This window comes from Polypterus senegalus, chromosome 2, assembly GCF_016835505.1.
Source record: "Polypterus senegalus isolate Bchr_013 chromosome 2, ASM1683550v1, whole genome shotgun sequence".
NCBI classification, from domain to species: Eukaryota; Metazoa; Chordata; class Cladistia; order Polypteriformes; family Polypteridae; genus Polypterus; species Polypterus senegalus.
In genome coordinates this window covers 22,677,597-22,695,965 of record NC_053155.1, presented here as the reverse complement: position 1 = coordinate 22,695,965, position 18,369 = coordinate 22,677,597, and the positions used below count along the sequence as shown (strand labels likewise).

Sequence of the window (18,369 nt, the reverse complement as noted above, 5' to 3'; positions counted from 1 at the left end):
TTAACACTAGAACCCTTGAAGCCTACAAAAAAATTTGTAATCCCGGGCCACCTTAAATTCCTTCTCACCTCTCCATCAGCGTCTTTTGTTTTGTAAATGTGTCGATCAGCACAAACAGCAAGCAGCCTACTATCCCACACCGCCGGAACTCAACTATCTACGTGTGAGATGCCTGGAACTATATGGGGTAAATAATATATCGTTATTTAGATGACATACATTTCATGTGTGTTCCGTGTCTACAACGACCTAGGTAAATGTAGGATAACAGGGAATGGCAGAAACGCAAGAAATGTCTAACAAATTCCTAAAATAGAAACATTTTTCATGTTATAGTACTAACAATAAAATTTTGACATGAAGTGTATAATGTGTGAAGACTGAAGTCCAAATATCAAATAAACACTTTTACAAAAGGTACACAAATAAAAAACCAAACTTTTATTCAAGAATTTAACTGAAGAAAAAGAAATCGGGTTGTGGGTACGACGCTGACACGCCTGCCTAGTTGGTGCAGCGATAAAAACTGCTGACTCATAATCAAGAGGCTGTGGGTTTGAGCCTGGCTGCTTCCCAGATTTACTGTTTTGATTAGTGAGCTGCTCTTATTGTTACTATTATACAATAAAAGGATACGTTTGATTTGAGTCTGAAACAGCTGGTGTTAATTTATGGTACTTGTAAAGGTTAGTGTTTTTTTTTTATTCAGTTTTCTTCTCTCAGTTGCGTTCACGCTCCCCCTGATCTGAAATCCCTGTTTTTAAATAAAGATGTCCTAAAAGAAGTGAACTCAGATGAAGATGAGGGTTCTACATCAAAGAAAGAGAACAGAAGCTCCACCCCTGCAAGAAACATCCACTCACATATAAGAACAACACAATAATACATTAAATTATAACGGGAATATGAATGGGCAAGAAGATCAAGGGCTTGCCACAACTGTCTCTGTATATATAGGACTGAAAGATCAGGGGCTTAATTCACTGAAACCACCAAGCAACCTACATCACTGTCCATTTTTAAAAACCCTCCTGTGTTTGTTAGTTAGGGCAGCTGCACCCTTCCCATGTTATTAATTAGTTCAAACACCATTTAGCTGTAGGTTGGTAATGTCGGTCCTTCACAATAATAATCTGCAGATAATACTTTTCACTCAATTCAGTCTTATTTATGCTTACATAATTGCTTTCCCTTTCCATTTTTCTCCAGAGAAGTGACTTTTTTTGTACTATATTAGTTAAAAAGCAGAAGGAGAAGGTGTTGCTGTGTGAGCTGTTTGTCCCTGCACTCTGCCTGGTATTGGACTCACTTTTATTGTGTATCTGAGTGGCTGTTAGCCAAGTAAAAGAATAAAATGTAAAAAATATAGAAATTCAAGCAACATCTCTCAAGATAAAATTGAAACAGTAAACTAAATCCTAGTTGAAGTCCCAAAGAATGTTTCAGATTTTTAAAATGGACAAGATCACAAATAAATAATAATGGGAGAGTCCCGAGGCTTTGCAAAACATCTTGCATCACCCCAGTCCCAAAGGTATCACGTCCTAGTGAGCTGAACGACTTCCGGCCGGTCGCTCTGACGTCACATGTGATGAAGACCATGGAGCGGCTGCTGCTTCACCACCTGTGGCCACATGTCCACCACGCCCTCGACCCTCTGCAGATCACATACCAGGAGAAGGTGGGAGCTGAGAATGTCATCATCTATATGCTACACCGATTCCTCTCCCACTTGGACAGAGGCAGTGGTGCTGTAAGAATTATGTTTCTGGACTTCTCTAGTGCCTTCAACACCATCCAACCTCTGCTCCTTAGGGATAAGCTGACAGAGATGGGAGTAGACTCACACCTGGTGGCATGGATCGTGGACTATCTTACAGACAGACCTCAATATGTGCGTCTCGGGAACTGCAGGTCTGACTTTGTGGTTAGCAACACAGGAGCACCACAGGGGAATGTACTTTCTCCGGTCCTTTTCAGCCAGTATACATCAAACTTCCAATACGATTCGGAGTCCTGCCATGTGCAAAAGTTCGCTGACGACACTGCTATCATGGGCTGCATCAGGAGTGGGCAGGAGGAGGAGTATAGGAACCTAATCAAGGACTTTGTTAAATGGTGCGACTCAAACCACTTACAACTGAACACCAGCAAAGCCAAGGGGTTGGTGGTGGATTTTAGGAGGACCAGGTCCCGCATGGACCCCGTGATCATTAGAGGTGACTGTGTACAGAGGGTGCAGACCTATAAATACCTGGGAGTGCAGCTGGATGACAAATTGAACTGGACTGCCAATACTGATGCTCTGTGCAAGAGAGGACAGAGCCGACTATACTTCCTTAGAATGCTGGCATCTTTAAACATCTGCAATAAGATGCTGCAGATGTTCTATCAGACGGTTGTGGCGAGCGTCCTCTTCTACGCGGAGGTGTGCTGGGGAGGCAGCATAAAGAAGAGGGATGCCTCACGCCTGGACAAACTGGTGAGGAAGGCAGGCTTTATTGTAGGCACGAAGCTGGACAGTTTGACATCTGTGGCGGAGTGACGGGCGCTGAGCAGGCTCCTGTCAATCATGGAGAAACCACTGCATCTACTGAACAGGATCATCTCCAGACAGAGGAGCAGCTTCAGAGACAGACTGCTGTCACCATCCTGCTCCACTGACAGACTGAGGAGATCATTCATCCCCCACACTATTCGACTCTTCAATTCCACCCGGCAGGGTAAACGTTAATATTATACAAGATTATAGACTGTTACACCTGCATTGTTATCACTCTTTCATTTAATATTGTTTTTTATCAGTATGCTGCTGCTGGAGTATGTGAATTTCCCCTTTGGGATTAATAAAGTATCTATCTATCTATCTATCTATCTATCTATCTAAACCAATTATTTCCAATGGGAAAAATTAAAAAAAATTTGAAATTTTAGAATTTCATACTGCACGATCTGTTTGAAATATCTGAACAAGAATTGAGCTGCCATGACAAATTTCTTTGAAGAATAAGTGTGCCACATCTCAACAAAATTTGTCTATAGGGAACTGAGTTGCTTCATGTGGGCAGACGGACAGACAGATATACAGAGAGAGAAAGAGACATGGGCTTTCACAATAGGCTCTTTCCGCATTATATGAGCAGCACATTATATGTGCACGCCACTAAAAACTGAACAAGAGGGAATAGTACTGCTATTTAATTATACCTGCAGCTAAACTAAGGCACATATCAGTATCCCAAACTCTACCAGTACAACAGCAGCTATTTTGTAGAAGTGCCACATAGGCCATATTTAATAAAAAAGTAATTCTTTTAAAGACACTTAAGCATGAGTAAATTGGGTGCAGTTCGAAGACAAAGGGAGATCATACCACAGCCTTGGAGCAAGAACAGAGAAGCATTAGAAGCATTGTCCAGTCTTGGCACATCATGCAGATTGCACTGTATTTCTCCTCTTGTACTTGATGTTAACGGACTGAAAATCAATAAAACATTGAGGTTACACTTCTGCTGTTTGAGAAGGATGTACTCACCAGACTGTAGTTTCAAAATACAAAAGCACTCCATGGAGCATCACATTTGAGTTTAATGTGTTTAGTAATTCCAAATTTTAGGCCAAGACACCATCAAAGAAAATAGCGGTGAAGTTCAAATACCTCAGTGTTATAAAATCATAGGTAATGGTGGGTTGTGATGCCCAGGTTGCCTGCAACTGACATGAACTCCTTGAACCCAGGGCATCGATAGTCGTAAACAGAGATGGTTTGGGCAACAAGGACACAGAACAACAAGAGTTGGCGTATCAAAGTGCTTTAATTTACAATCAAAGAGAGCAGTGCAGTCAATAAATAAAATCAATTAAAACAGGGTTCATAGTGGAGGTTGAAATGCAAATAAAAATCCAAAAACAGGTATAATGAAAGGTTAAAAAACACAGTTGGGATGTGCCCTTTAAAATCTTGAGCTTCTGTGCTTCCTCCTCTGCTCACCTATTGTGGAGTCCTCAGTACGAGGAGACGACCACCGACAAGCACAGTCAACCCTTTGTTCTGGCTTATGAGTTGCCATCCTTCAGTGTTTATGAGCACAGTTCCCATCTTGCATTGCTGTCTGTGGACTTTGGCGGGAATGCAATACAATACAATACAGTTTATTTTTGTATGGCCCAAAATCACACAAGAAGAGCTGCAATGGGCTTTAACAGGCCCTGCCTTTTGATAGCCCCCCAGTTTTGACTCTCTAAGAAGATGAGAAAAAACTCCCAAAAAACCTTGTAGGGAAAAAATGGAAGAAACCTTGGGAAAGGCAGTTCAAAGAGAGACCCCTTTCCAGGTAGGTTGGGCGTGCAGTGGGTGTCAAAAAGAAGGGGGTCAATACAATATAGTATAATACACAGAATAGAACAAATCCTAAATACAGTATAAAAATAAAAATTTTAGAAGTATGGAGTAGAATTTAACAGTAGATGATATCCCATAATATGATTTGGATTTGTTTAGAGTCCTGGAGACCTCATTCATCAAGCTGCCTCTCCTTATTGGCCATTCCACAGCTGAAATAGTGCTAATCTGATGAAAGGACCCCTCTACCCCACGATTCTTGCAATCCTCCATCAGAGATGACTTTACCATAGGCAGGTAAAACAACTCGGCAGGTGGGCAGTGGCACCAAGTGCCACATGTGAGTACCAAGAAGAGAAACGGAATATGTGAGGGTTAGTATCAAATTTTAACTATCATGTTACTTATGTTTAAGTGCTAATGACTAACAACAGAGATGTCAGTCTGTACAGTTAATCAGCAGCTCTAGTCAGGGTGTGCAAACTGAAGTAGAGGGTCTTCAGCTGGGATTTGAGACCGAAGGGGCAACTCTTATAGTAGCAGGCAGACCAGTCCACAGTTTAGGGGCCCTGTAACTAAAAGCTCGACCTCCCACTGTTATTTTATTAGTCCTTGGAATCACAAGCAGACTGGAATCTTGAGATCTTAATGTGCGAATCTCTTGGTGCAGCTGATACTCCAAATACTCAGCAGGAGTGACCCTACCCAGTGCACCACTGCTCTGCTTGGGACCACATTACAAACTGCCTGTTTTCTATCCATTACAGCACCAAGTCAGCCACTAACTTATCTTATTTTTCTGTGCCTTGCTGTGCCATGTGCCTTGTCTTACTTTATATTTCCTTTCCTTTCTGCCCTGCCTTGACTCCCCTATGAAACAACTTTTGTTTCCCGCTTTCAATTCTTTCCTTTCTGTCTTGTTATCTCCAGGCCCCTTTATAGTAATGTGGGCATGGCAGCCTACTTTCTATTAGCAAAGTGCCAATGTTGAACAGTGGACCTCATCATGCAATCAGCTCACCTCCACACCACAAACCCTGCAGTTGTGCAACTCTGAAACCACACACACCCACTCAGAGCCTGAGCACACTGTGTTTAAAACAAGAAACACGCACACTGCCCCAGACCACTAGCTCACCACATAGATGTGATCATGAGATTACCCAAAGGGCATGTCTGGGGGCAGTCTGACCCCAGTTTTGTATTGGATTAAAGGAAGGTCAGAAAATGAAGGAACAGAAGGGTGCCATGACCAAAATGCAAAGTTGATGTCACTCTTTCTGGTTTATTATATCATTAGCATTCCAAATGTAATGGATTTGAGAGAGTTCTATTATGTAAATTCGTTTACTATTACGAGTCAAAAATATTTTTAAGGTTTAATGTTTTCTAAGTGAGCAAATGTATTATAGATTTTATTCTTTATTATCTGGTTAAAGAGCATTCAACATTTGGTTCCTGACATCAGATGACATATGTGTTGTAGAACTACACAATGTTTATTCACATTGGGCTTATCTTAGCATACAACATCTATTTAAGAAATATAAAAGAAACTCTTTAACAGTTTATAAAAAAAAAAGATGTAGTACAAATAATACCATAGAATATGAAAAAAATTGGAAAATCAAAATTCATTCTTACCCAAATGTTGTCAGGCAACACTCTGACCTCAGATCGCTCATCCATCCATCTTCCAAACCCACTTATCTAGAACAGGATTGCCAAGCAGTTGGATCCTATCCCAGCAAGCATTGGGCATAAGATAAGAACAATATCAGGACAGGGAGACAATCCATCTCAGGTTGAAAACTGCATAGCCGATTCACCTAACCTTTATGTCTTTATATGGTGTGCAGGTCCTGCAATAATGACAGCCAAAACCCCACCTAATGGTGGACCAGGACAGCTCAATTAATGATTTATGTTCCCTTCAGACCACAATACTTATTATAACATAAAAGACCCCGCAGTGCTTGAAGCACAGTATAAGCCCGGTAGGAGCGGTTTGGAGAACCAAAAGATTGGCGGAACGGGTTGCTCGATACATTTCAAAAATAGCCCTACAACTCACACAACATCAAATCGACTTTTTAATCCACATTATGCTTTCAAATATAGACCACGTGGGTGGAAAAACCACACATCTGGCAACTTTGACTGTCAGAGCAAACCCCCGAAGACACAGGGAGAACTCGAGACATGAACCCTGGTCTCCTTACTGCAAGCTATTGCACCACCTCAGACCAATGGATTCATGGTCGTTTTTTGTCTCTCTGTTCATTTTGCTTAAGGTACGGCAGGAAAATTGCAGTAGTTTATATCAAATATAAATTCGACATGCAGCATTACATGTGCTTCTGATGCAGGTTTGGCTCTGACGTTTTCACACCATGCTGTTATTTTCCTGTCTTTGACCCATTTCTTCTTCTTTATTTGCACTGATGCGAATCTCCACCCTTTTAGAATTTTGTTCCTCTCTCACACTTTGTTGTGCTGTTTCTCACTCTCATGAAGCATCATTAACGTTCAAAAATAACAAGAACAATGTGTCCACTTGATTTTGTTTTCTGGATAATTTATAGTGCAGGTAAGTAACCTTTTAATCGATTTCTGATTTAAAAGATTGTAATGTCTGCTTATTTATCATTGTTTTTAAATTCCTGTTTACTTTTGTTTGCTATTGTAAATATTGCTCTGATAAAGAATATATAGTAGTGTGTGCACGTCTACTTTCTATAATTAGATAATTCAACATTTTAGCCTTATAATATTTAATTCAACCTATTCTTAAACAGAATATTTTCACAAATATACGTTTAAAAAAAGACTTTTAGACATTCTTTTTGTCTACATTTAAGTCATTAGCCAAGCATACTGTGCAATCCAACACTCATTTGGTGGCTTTTAAATTAATTGTTGACCTTCTGTGCAGAGCTGGGGTCTGCCTTAGTATTCAAAGTCAAAAGCGTTTTTTTAATAAACTGCATACTGTCATTTATTTATGTGGTTACTTATCTGTGTATTTCTTTATTAAAAAATATGGAATACATCGTGGAGAAGATCTTTAACATCATGACAATAAGTTTGAAAGTCCGTTATCACAATGCCATGTGAATAACTATTATCAGCGATTAGAAATAATGTACAGTGAACAGCTATCTAAATTCTTATTACTCAATAAATGAGAAATAATGCATAAGGAAAACTTACCTACAATTTTACTACTCAATGAATAATTGGTAATAATTTTCATGACTGCTCTTGTTTACAATTGACAGTTAAGAAACAAGAGATGATTTTCTTAAACAAATAAAGATTAATTATAAAGGGAATTAGTGCAGTGGATCGAGACGGTGACTTTAAAATGAGTTCATCAAGAACACAGGGACAGAGTTGGAAACTTGTTAAAAGTAAATTTAGTACAAATTTTAGGACATTTTTCGTTACACAAACTAATGGAATAAGTGACCAAGTAGTAATGTAGACAGTAGGACTTTAGGGACTTTCAAAACTCGACTTGATATTATTTGTGGAAGAATTAAGTGGACGGGACTGGCAAGATTTGTTGGTCAGTATGGTGTGTTCTTGCAAAATTTTTCTAATATCCTACTTATATGGAAAATTTTATTAGTTAATGTCTTCTATTCTGTTTATTGAAAGTTACTCACTTCTGCAGTGTTTATTGATTTGGAGAAGGCTTATGATAGAGTGACACATCCAGAGCTCTGGAGGTACATGAGAGAAAAAGGAGGAGCAGAGACGTATGTGACCATTGTCCGGGATGTGTATGAAGGAGTGAGGACTCGGGTTAAAAGCAGTGTTGGTGTAACAGACAAGATCTCAGTTAGTGTGGGTCTGCATCAGGGATCTTCTTGAAGTCCTTACCTATTTGATCTGGCTATGGATGTGTTGAGACATAGGATTAAACACAAGTCACCCTGGTGCAGGCTTTTTGCTGATGATACTGTGTTGTGTAGCACCAGAAAAGAGGAAGTGATGAGGAGTTAGAAGAATGGAGAAGAGCTTTGGAAGGCAGAGGACTGAAGATAATGAGGAAAATGACAGAATATATGAGGGTTAACAATGATCAGGATTCTAATATCTGCGGTGGGCTGGCGCCCTGCCCGGGGTTTGTTTCCTGCCTTGCGTCCTTTGTTGGCTGAGGTTGACTCCAGCAGACCCCCGTGACCCTGTAGTTAGGATATAGCGGGTTGGATAATGGGTGGATGGATGAATGGATGGAGAATTCTAATATTAGCCTGCACGGAGAGCAACTGAAAAGAGTGGATAAATATAAATATGTAGGATCAGTGGTAGCAAGAGATGGAAAACTAGATGCAGAGATAACCCTTAGAGTGCACTATAGATGGAGCAACTGGAAGAAGGTAACATGAATATTGTGTGACTGAAGAATTATGGTGAAGGTTAAAGTTCAGATTTTTAAGACAATGTTAAGACCAGTAATGATATGTGGAGCTGAGACATGGGCAGTAAAGGAAGCGCAGAAGAAGAAGTTAGATGTGGCAGAAAGGAGAAAGGTGAGATGTATGCGTGGAGTTACAGAAATATCACATACTGAGAAATGAGTGGGAGAGACATCTAAGAAAGTACAGAAAAGTAGGTGGAAGTGGTGTGGACATGTGATGAGGAGAGACGGTGACTATGTGGGAATGGAAGTAGAGGGAAAGAGAAAGAAAGGGAGGCCAAATCGTAGGTGGATGGGTAAAGTTGGAATGAAAAGGGTCTGACTGGGAGGAGGTGCAGGACCAAAATGTTTGGAGAAGGTTGGTCAAGCACATCGACCACACACAGAAGTGTGAAATATTGAAGAAAAAAAAGACGACTCACTTCTGCCATTGCAGTGGTCCACTATTACCTCGAACATTTAGAGCAAATACAGCAAGTTTTTCATTATTAATTGTTAATATTTTGTGTTGTTGTGGTGATCCACTAGCAACTAATTATGAAATTACATTTACAGAACTGTTTGTTTATTAAGCGGTTATTAACTACTAATTTCTTTGGCTGCATATGATTTCTAGTATCTCTTACTACATGTATACGACAATTACAGTACTGTTTAAGCCAGTATACTTTAAATGATATTTAACTACAAATTAATTTTAAATGAGGTAATGATTGAATTGTTAATGTACTAGTCCACTTTTAGCTTACATCGATGAAGCACATACAGTATGTAGCAAATATGATACTGTTTGAACAGACTTGTACAGGAACATTAATGATGTATACATTTCTGTTGATGCATTAGACTAAAAATATTAATGAATATATGACAGATAGTATACTCTCTTAGATTGTGATTTTTTAAAATGTATATTTTATTAAACCAGAACATCACAATAGCATGCTGCTCAAACAAGCAAATAATAATAACAAACACAACCTTTAAAATTACTTTAAAATTAATACAGAAAAGGCAAAAGAAAAATAGAAATACAAATGAAAAAGACACAAAACAAAACAAGATTCAACCCTCACCCATTTATTATTATGGAATTATTATTAAAAGTTTATAAGTTTTTCTTGTTAAACTACAGACGTTTAAAGCTCACAATAGAAATGTGATAAATAACACGCTCTCTATTATATCAAAAAATCTTGGGACGAGACAAGACTTTTTCAGAGAGATGAGACAAGACATCTTTCAGAGAGATAATCTCACGTCCCGCGAGATGAGACTTTGTGCCAAGAGATGAACTGAAAACCTAGCAGTTCCAAGCAGGGGCGGAAATAAAAGGCAAACAGTAGAAGAAGAAAAGACAAAGAGTAGAAGACGAAGTAGAATGTCGTACAGAGGTTTCAAAAACGTTGGCGAAATACACATGCAGAGCAGGTTATGAAAGTAGTAAAATTCAAATGTCTCAAAAAACTGATAGTAAAGATCGCATTAGCACTAACAAATGGAAATTATTATTCAGTGAAATAACGGAACAGCGAAAAGAGAGCGAATATATGGACAAAGGCGATATGACAGAGCTACTACAAGTTTAATTTCAAAGAAAGCACAATTCGGTCAGGTTTATATTTATGATCATGGAGAAGTGGTGCAAAATAGAGTCGAAAAAGAGTTAAATAATCGGACGTATTATAAATTCTACAGCCAATACAAATCCATACATCCAAAAGTATTGCACTTTACACGAAATTTATTTGAAAAACACGGACAAAGAGGTTTTCTTAGATTTCTATATGAATCTGAAAGATCACACTCGCATATACATATAATAAACCAACATGTGACAAATTGTCAGAGATAATAGTTTTCGAAAAACGGAGATATCAAAGACAGAGTTGATATTCGTGTTTATCCAAAAGCACAGCACAATTTGACGCAAGCAGCAGTTCCAGGAAACGACGAGCATGTAGGTCCCACACGGAGGTTGGACAGCAAAGCGAGCAGGGGGCAGAGCCCACCAAGATCTTTTAAATTATTAAATACAAATAAATTTCTTTTCTCACCAGTGGCATTTCCTCTTTGGGTAAGTGGGGCACTGCCCCCCAATCTCCGAGCAAATGGCACTGTTATGCAAAAATGAAACAAGCACTAAACTGGACTCAAAAATGTAACAAATTGTTACAATTTTAATCAAAAGCTCAGCTTCATCACCATATTTATATGTTCCCAATTTCCCATGATAAGCTTAGAGTAATTTCTTATCTGCCAAAATATTTCTTCTGGCATATTATGTGACATTTTCTTTGCAGCTGTCCTGCTATTTTGCAGTTGCTTGGGTGGACTGCTGGACCCTGCATCATTGTTGGCGTAGCTTTTCTCTGCTGTGCGCATGTGAAATCTGAACTTATGACTTTAGAATGATTTTCTGTGAGAGAATTGATAATAAATTTCTGTTGTCACACAAGCCCAAAATAAAAAGTTAATACGTGAAAAATGCACAATTACTTACTAAGTGTTACTAACTTCAGTGGCAGTATTGTAACATTATTCTATGTTAATTAATGTTGACTTATGTTTATCTTTTATTGTGTCTTCTATTTCTCTATTCATTTTGTAAAGCTCTTTGAGCTACATTTTTTTGTATGAATATGTGCTATATAAATAAATGTTGATTGATTGATTGATTGATTGGAAACTATGAAACAAGGGCAGAAATCTTTCATAATTAATTACAAATTGTTAATGATTTCTTTAGGCTGCTAATGCCCATTATCTATTAGATGGAACAAATAGAAAAATATTACTTTAAACTTTACTAGTTGACATGTAACTGTTATTAATTTTATAGATATAGAAAAAATATACAGTAGGGGTTCTGGGGAGGACATTGGCATTCACATTAATCACTTTAGGTCTCTGTATTATTACAGGTGGCAACAACCCTGCCGGTATTCGATAATGTTTCAAAAATTATTCAAAGTTAATTCATTCAGATTACTACAAATCACAGCAATGTATAAGCCTAACATTATGAGTGCCTCATCATAACACAGACTTGAATAAATGTCTAAAACTTTCTGACATCATCCTAGGTTGTTCTCTTTCTACCATAATCTGAGCAGTGATCCGGAATACGCGTTGCATTCTGCTTCATTATGACTTATCTCCATCACACTTAGTAACAATATGAAGATAGAAAACAGCATTGGCTTTTTCAGAAATGTATGGTTTTGCATTGCTAAAAATGTAGTCTTATCAGTTCAATAGAGACTTACTGTCACACGTACATATGATGTGATATGGAATTCCTGGCTACACACACCACACCGCCACTGGCCCAAATCTCCCACCATAGGTTTTGTAAAATATGACCTCACAAAACAATAGGCAGTATGAGTGAATGAGCCGAGCTTCCCTTCTTATGAAGTTGTTTAAATGGATATTGGCACGCAGACTTATTCTGATAAACTGGAAGAACCCAAACTCTTTTAATTCAGTGGGAAACTGATCTGTTATACTATTTGAAGTTGGAAAAAATCAAATACTCAGTTAAAGGATCCGTACAGACTTTTTTCAAAACATGGCAGGATCTAATCAGTAATATTTTAAAATAAGTTCATAAAGCACAGAGAATTTATTAATTTAGGTATTTTTACAAGCCTTAAATTTTACACCGTTTGGCTTGCTCTCTCTCTCAGGGGTGGGGATCGATCTGTTCTTAACATAATTCTTTTTTTTGTAAAAACTTGATTGCTATGTATTGATTGTAATAAAATAAATTTAAAAAAATAAATAAATAAAATAAATGGATATTGCAAACCTGCGGTGGGTTGGCACCCTGCCCAGGATCGGTTCCTGCCTTGTGCCCTGTGTTGGCTGGGATTGGCTGCAGCAGACCCCCGTGACCCTATGTTCGGATTCAGCGGGTTGGAAAATGGATGGATATTGCAAACACAAATTTTACTAAAAATGACTTTGTTTTATGATTTTAAAAGATTTTTTTGAAAGAAGGCAATATTGCTTCTTAAGTGTTTGTCGACAAATTTGGACCCATGTATTTCTCAGAAAGGGATCCAAATGAAAATAAATAGTGAAAAACCACCCTTTGGAAATTTAAAATGGCTAAACACACAAAAATTCAGACAAAAGCGGTAATTCATCAAGGCAATGTTTCCTTTGGAGGCATTTGCGTTCTTTTGAAATTGCGGCATATTAAGTAACTAAACAATACTGTATGACAGAAAAGGCGATATCCCTCCCATCGTGATTACGGCGGTATAAGAAACACATGAGAAAAATATACTTTAGCTTACATTTACTGAAGGTGTTTACGCGATTACAGACGGGAAACCTATGACAGACTCTATCCAGGTGTGATAGTCTGGATCTACGCAGTCTGCCATTTTTCATCACCACGCTGAGAGGATTTTCGGACGGAGGTCCGAAAAGCTTCAAAGGGTTTGGCTGTTGTTCAAGCCTTTTATACTGTCTGCTTCACGTGCTGATCTTCTCTGGTCTCCAAACAAGGGCAGGTAAGGACTGAAATCCTCCTCCACAAAATACAGGAATACCATAATGTCTACATGCCGGTTCTCATTCTCCCAACAAGGAAAGAAGATTTTGTACTGACAGAGGACAGAAATACTATTCTGTGTTTAGGCTGACTATACAATCCTCCAGTTGTCTTTGGCTATCTAATCCAATGCTTGGTTGGCAATTCTAAATGCTGAGCCCCTGTGTGCCAAACTTAACATGCACATGTGAATGGATCCTTTAACAGTGTTGTCCAGAGACCGTGACATAAATATTAAAGAAAAATGTATTATAACATTGTTAACCTAATTAGAAAGTGCTCTACGTGTGGTCCTAGAGGAGATCACACTTTGGCCTTGTGCAAGTGGATGATGGTGTACCAACACCAATCAACCCCAGCATACTCCTACCGCCTGATGGGAATTGTAGTCCCCTCGTCGGCAGTGCCACAAGGTTGTAAGTGAGATGGAAATATTAAGAAGAAGAACATTTTTATTTATACTCAGCTCCTTTCTTCCTGTGTCAATGGCTCTAATTTCACTGGTTATGAAATGGCATCATGTTGTGAGTTTGGCTTTTTTTTTGTAAAGCAAAACACAGTTTCACTGCACATTTAATTTCGCTTAAATCTTTGGCCTGCCACTTATAATAAGCTAAAAGTTTCAGTTCCGCATCCTATGAATCATCACCTTAATCATCATTAGCTATCAATGAGTATTGAAATGAGTTAATTAACATCTTCTTAAATAACGAGCTTTTATCAACGTACATTGTCGTGATTTTTTAATTTAATAATTAATCAGTCTTTGGTAAACTTAGAACTGTTATTTAACTTCCATAATCACACTGAGAACAGTTATTAATTAAAGGAATACTGTACCCATTAATGATTATTTTTCTTTTATTTTGTACTTACCTCATGTTGCGTGTAGTGATAGCTCAGAAAAAATTTCAATCTCACATTTTCATGGAGAACACAGAGAAGAACATCTGTGATAGAAAGAACTTCAAATGGAGTCCAATAATGAAAAACAGATAAACAATATCTAAATGTTCTTAAAAAAATCTCAGGTTACTCATATCACATAATCCACATGTCAGGCATCCATTCAAATGCTCACAACATCCCAGGCACCGATATTTCGACTAAAGTGTTGTAAAATAAACCACTTTTAGAACTGAGACAAAAATCCAGACCTGTGTTAGTTAACTTGTTGATTAATTGCTAACTGATACTATTTTTGCACAATTTTTAAATATTTTACACATGCAGGTAATTCTGTCTTAAAACACCTCCTTATTAGATACGCATTTGTGAATATTATCAATGGACCTAAAAATTATAAAGCTAAAATATACCAACATTAGAGGGAGAGAGACAGAATTACCACAAACATTTGTGTTTCTTGTCTTATTCAATTTCTTGTTATTAGGAATTTGTTAGTTTTTGCATACCTCTTGGGGTCAGAGCGTAGGGTCAGCCATTGCAAAGCACCCCTGGAGCAATTTTAAGGTTAAGGGTCTTGCTCAAGGGCCCAGCACAGTAGAACAATTAGAACAATTAGAACAATCTAGACGAGAACAGGCCATTCAGCCCAACAAAGCTCGCCAGTCCTATCCACTTGTTTCCTCCAAGAAAACATCAAGTCGAGTTTTGAAAGTCCCTAACGTCTTACTGTCTACCACACTACTTGGTAGCTTATTCCAAGTGTCTATCGTTCTTTGTGTAAAGAAAAACTTCTTAATGTTTTTGCGAAATTTACCCTTAACAAGTTTCCAACTGTGTCCCCGTGTTCTTGATGAGCTCATTTTAAAATACAAGTCTCAATCCACTGTACTAATTCCCTTCATAATTTTAAACACTTCAATCATGTCACCTCTTAATCTTCTTTTGCTTAAACTGTAAAGGCTCAGCTCTTTTAATCTTTCCTCAAAACTCCACCCCTGTAGCCCTGGAATCAGCCTAGTCGCTCTTCTCTGGACCTTTTCTAGTGCTGTTATGTCCTTTTTGTAGCCTGGAGACCCAAACTGCACCCAGTACTCCAGATGAGGCCTCACCAGTGTGTTAAAAAGCTGGAGCAGAACCTTCTGTGACTTGTACTCCACACATTAAGGCGCTATATAACCTGACATTCTGTTAGCCTTCTTAATGGCTTATGAACACTGTTGGGAAGTTGATAGCTTGGAGTCCACTATGACTCCTAAATCCTTCTCATAAGGTGTACTCTCGATTTTCCGACCGCCCATTGTGTATTCAAACCTAATATTTTTACTTCCAATGTGTAATACTTTACATTTACTGACATTAAATTTCATATGCCACAAATCTGCCCAAGCCTGTATGCTATCCAAGTCCTTCTGTAATGATATAACAGATTCCAAATTATCTGCTAATCCACCTATCTTGGTATCATCTGCAAACTTAACCAGCTTGTTACTTATATTCCTATCTAAATCATTTATATATATTAAAAATAGCAGCAGCCCCAACACTGACCCCTGTGGAACACCACTCTTAACATCGGCCAGTTCTGATGAGGTTCCTCACACCATCACCCTCTGCTTCCTGTGTCTGAGCCAATTCTGCACCCATCTAAAAACATCACCCTGAACTCCCACTTCTTTTAACTTGATGCCCTTTTGTTGCCTCCTCATAGAATTCCAACATGTTAGTAAAACACGACCTCCCTCTTCTGAACCCATGCTGACTGTTCAGAATAACTCCTGTCCTTGCCATGTGTTGCTCAATCTTATCCTTAATAATTCCTTCCATTAATTTTCCTGTGATGCTTGTTAAGCTTACTGGCCTATAGTTGCTTGGATCTGCCCTGTCACCCTTTTTATATAATGGGATGATATTTGCCATTTTCCAGTCCTTTGGAATCTCTCCAGTGCACAGTGACTTCCTAAAAATATGTGTCAAGGGTTTATATATGTACTCACTAGCCTCCTTAAGAACACGAGGATAAATATTATCTGGTCCTGGTGATTTGTTTGATTTCATCTTATTTAATCAGAGCAGCACTTCTCCCTCTACAATTTCCAAATCCCTCAGTACCTCCTTAGTAGTCCCTGTTACTGCTCTGAGGTTATCCACTTGCTCACTTGTAAACACCTCAGAAAAATGTAAGTTTAGGGCATCCGCTATTTCATTGTCTGTATCTTTTAATTCCCCTTTACTATTCCTGATGAACTTGACCTCCTCCTTAACTGTTCTTTTACTACTAAAATACTGAAAGAATCTCTTGGGGTCTTCTTTCGCCTTATCTGCTATATTCCTCTCCAACTGTCTTTTAGCCTCCCTGATATCCTTCTTAATGGTTGCCCTCATGTTCTCATACGCGCTACGGTTCTCTTTGCAGTCATTAGTCTTATATGCCTTATACAGCAGTTTTTCTTTTGCAACTTCTTTTTTAAATCTTTATTAATCCATCGTGGAGTTTTTTTTAGTTTCCTATTACTTCCAAATTTAGGTATGTATCTGTCCTGAATTACATGTAAAACATTTTTAATCCTGTTCCACTGCTCCTCGACTGTCTCCACATTTAAAAGCTTATCCCAGTCTATCCTACTTAGACTTTGTCGCATCTGCTCAAAATTAGCCCTACCAAAGTTCAACTTAACAATTTTAGTCTTTGCATCTGTACTCTTACAAAATACTGAGAACTGTATTATATTATGGTCACTTGACCCTAGTGGTTCAATCACCTCTACACCCTCAATTCTATCCTGATTATTACAGAATACTAAATCCAGACAGGCTTCACCCCTTGTTGGTGCTTTAACATGCTGTGTTAAAAAACAGTCGCTGATTACTTCTAAAAACTCCTGCTCTTGTGCTCCTCCATCTGTAAGGTTATCCCAGTTAATATTTGGATCATTAAAGTCCCCCATGACTATAATATCCCCCTGTAAACTTGCCTTTTTGATATTACTAAAAAGATGTGTGTTGAAATTACTGTCTGAATTGGGAGGTCTATAACACACTCCTAAAATAAGACCTCTTTCCCTAATATTTTCCAGGCGAAGCCACATGTCCTCACTAAGATGGGGCTCATCATCCAGCTGAAGATGACTTACATTTAATCCCTGTTTGGCATAAACAGCAACCCCACCTCCTTTTCTATTCTGTCTATCCTTCCTAAAAAATGTGTATCCCTCTATGTTACACTCATCCCCATCTTTGTTATTTAGCCAGGTTTCCGTTATTGCTATAGGAGTAGGATCCCTTTTGGCAGTAACAGGGATTTGAACCAAATACCGGTGCACATTCTCAGCCTCAGAGCCACTTAGCCCTATTCTGTGAGTGTTTATATATTGTTTTACTCAAAACAGTCAATTAGGCAACACCCGTACAAATTAATGAACTTTCCTAATGGACAAACACCTCAGAAACAACAAATATATACACTATGGCGGACGGCTGGGGCCCATGCCTGGCCGGGACGCCCCTTCAGTATATGTTACAGGGGAGCAAGCTTGGGCTACCCAATACCTCCCCCAGGATGCTAGATGGCAACCCCCCTGGACTCCCGCAGGGCTTCATGGAAGTTGGAGTTTGGTGCAGCCCTGTTGGGATCTGCAGGCACCGCCAGGGGGTGCTTCAGCAGGAGCTACTGTTTTCACCACACCCGGGAAGTGCAGCCAGACATGGGCAATCAATCACCTGGAGCACTTCCGGGTGCCTTATAAAAGGAGCCAGCAGCCACCACTCTGGAGCCAGAGTTGGGAGGAGGGAGACAAAGCTTGACGGGGAGGAGTGGTGGAGAAAGGAGAAGAGGAAGAGTTTGGTGTTGTGTTTTTGTTTGTGGGACCGTGTTGTGCCTGTGGGGATGGGGAAGGCATTGAAATTAAAATAAAACATTTATTTGTTTTATCAGTGTGCCTCCCGTGTCTGTCTGTGTCAGGTCAGGCGTCAACATAGCGCCTTTCTGTTACAACACCAACGCAATCAACACTGTGTTTTCTTCTGATTAAAGTAGGATGGCCATGCTTGCAGCATCTCATACATCTGTAAATAAGTAACCTACTCTTAGTGATCCCCTCACCACATGTATGTTGCTTATCTTAT

General features: G+C 38.8%; 1 protein-coding gene across 2 annotated transcripts in view; it reads left to right on the top strand.

The window, feature by feature from the left end:
• The first annotated feature begins 6,844 nt into the window (after positions 1 to 6,844).
• LOC120524193 (immunoglobulin kappa light chain-like) overlaps positions 6,845 to 18,369 on the top strand; it is a 30,213-nt gene continuing 18,688 nt past the window's right edge. For both annotated transcript variants that reach the window (XM_039746072.1, XM_039746071.1), the window contains exon 1: positions 6,845 to 6,932. In XM_039746072.1, the coding sequence (XP_039602006.1) occupies positions 6,890 to 6,932 (43 nt within the window). In that variant the 5' untranslated portion in view covers positions 6,845 to 6,889. The remainder of the gene's footprint in view (positions 6,933 to 18,369) is intronic.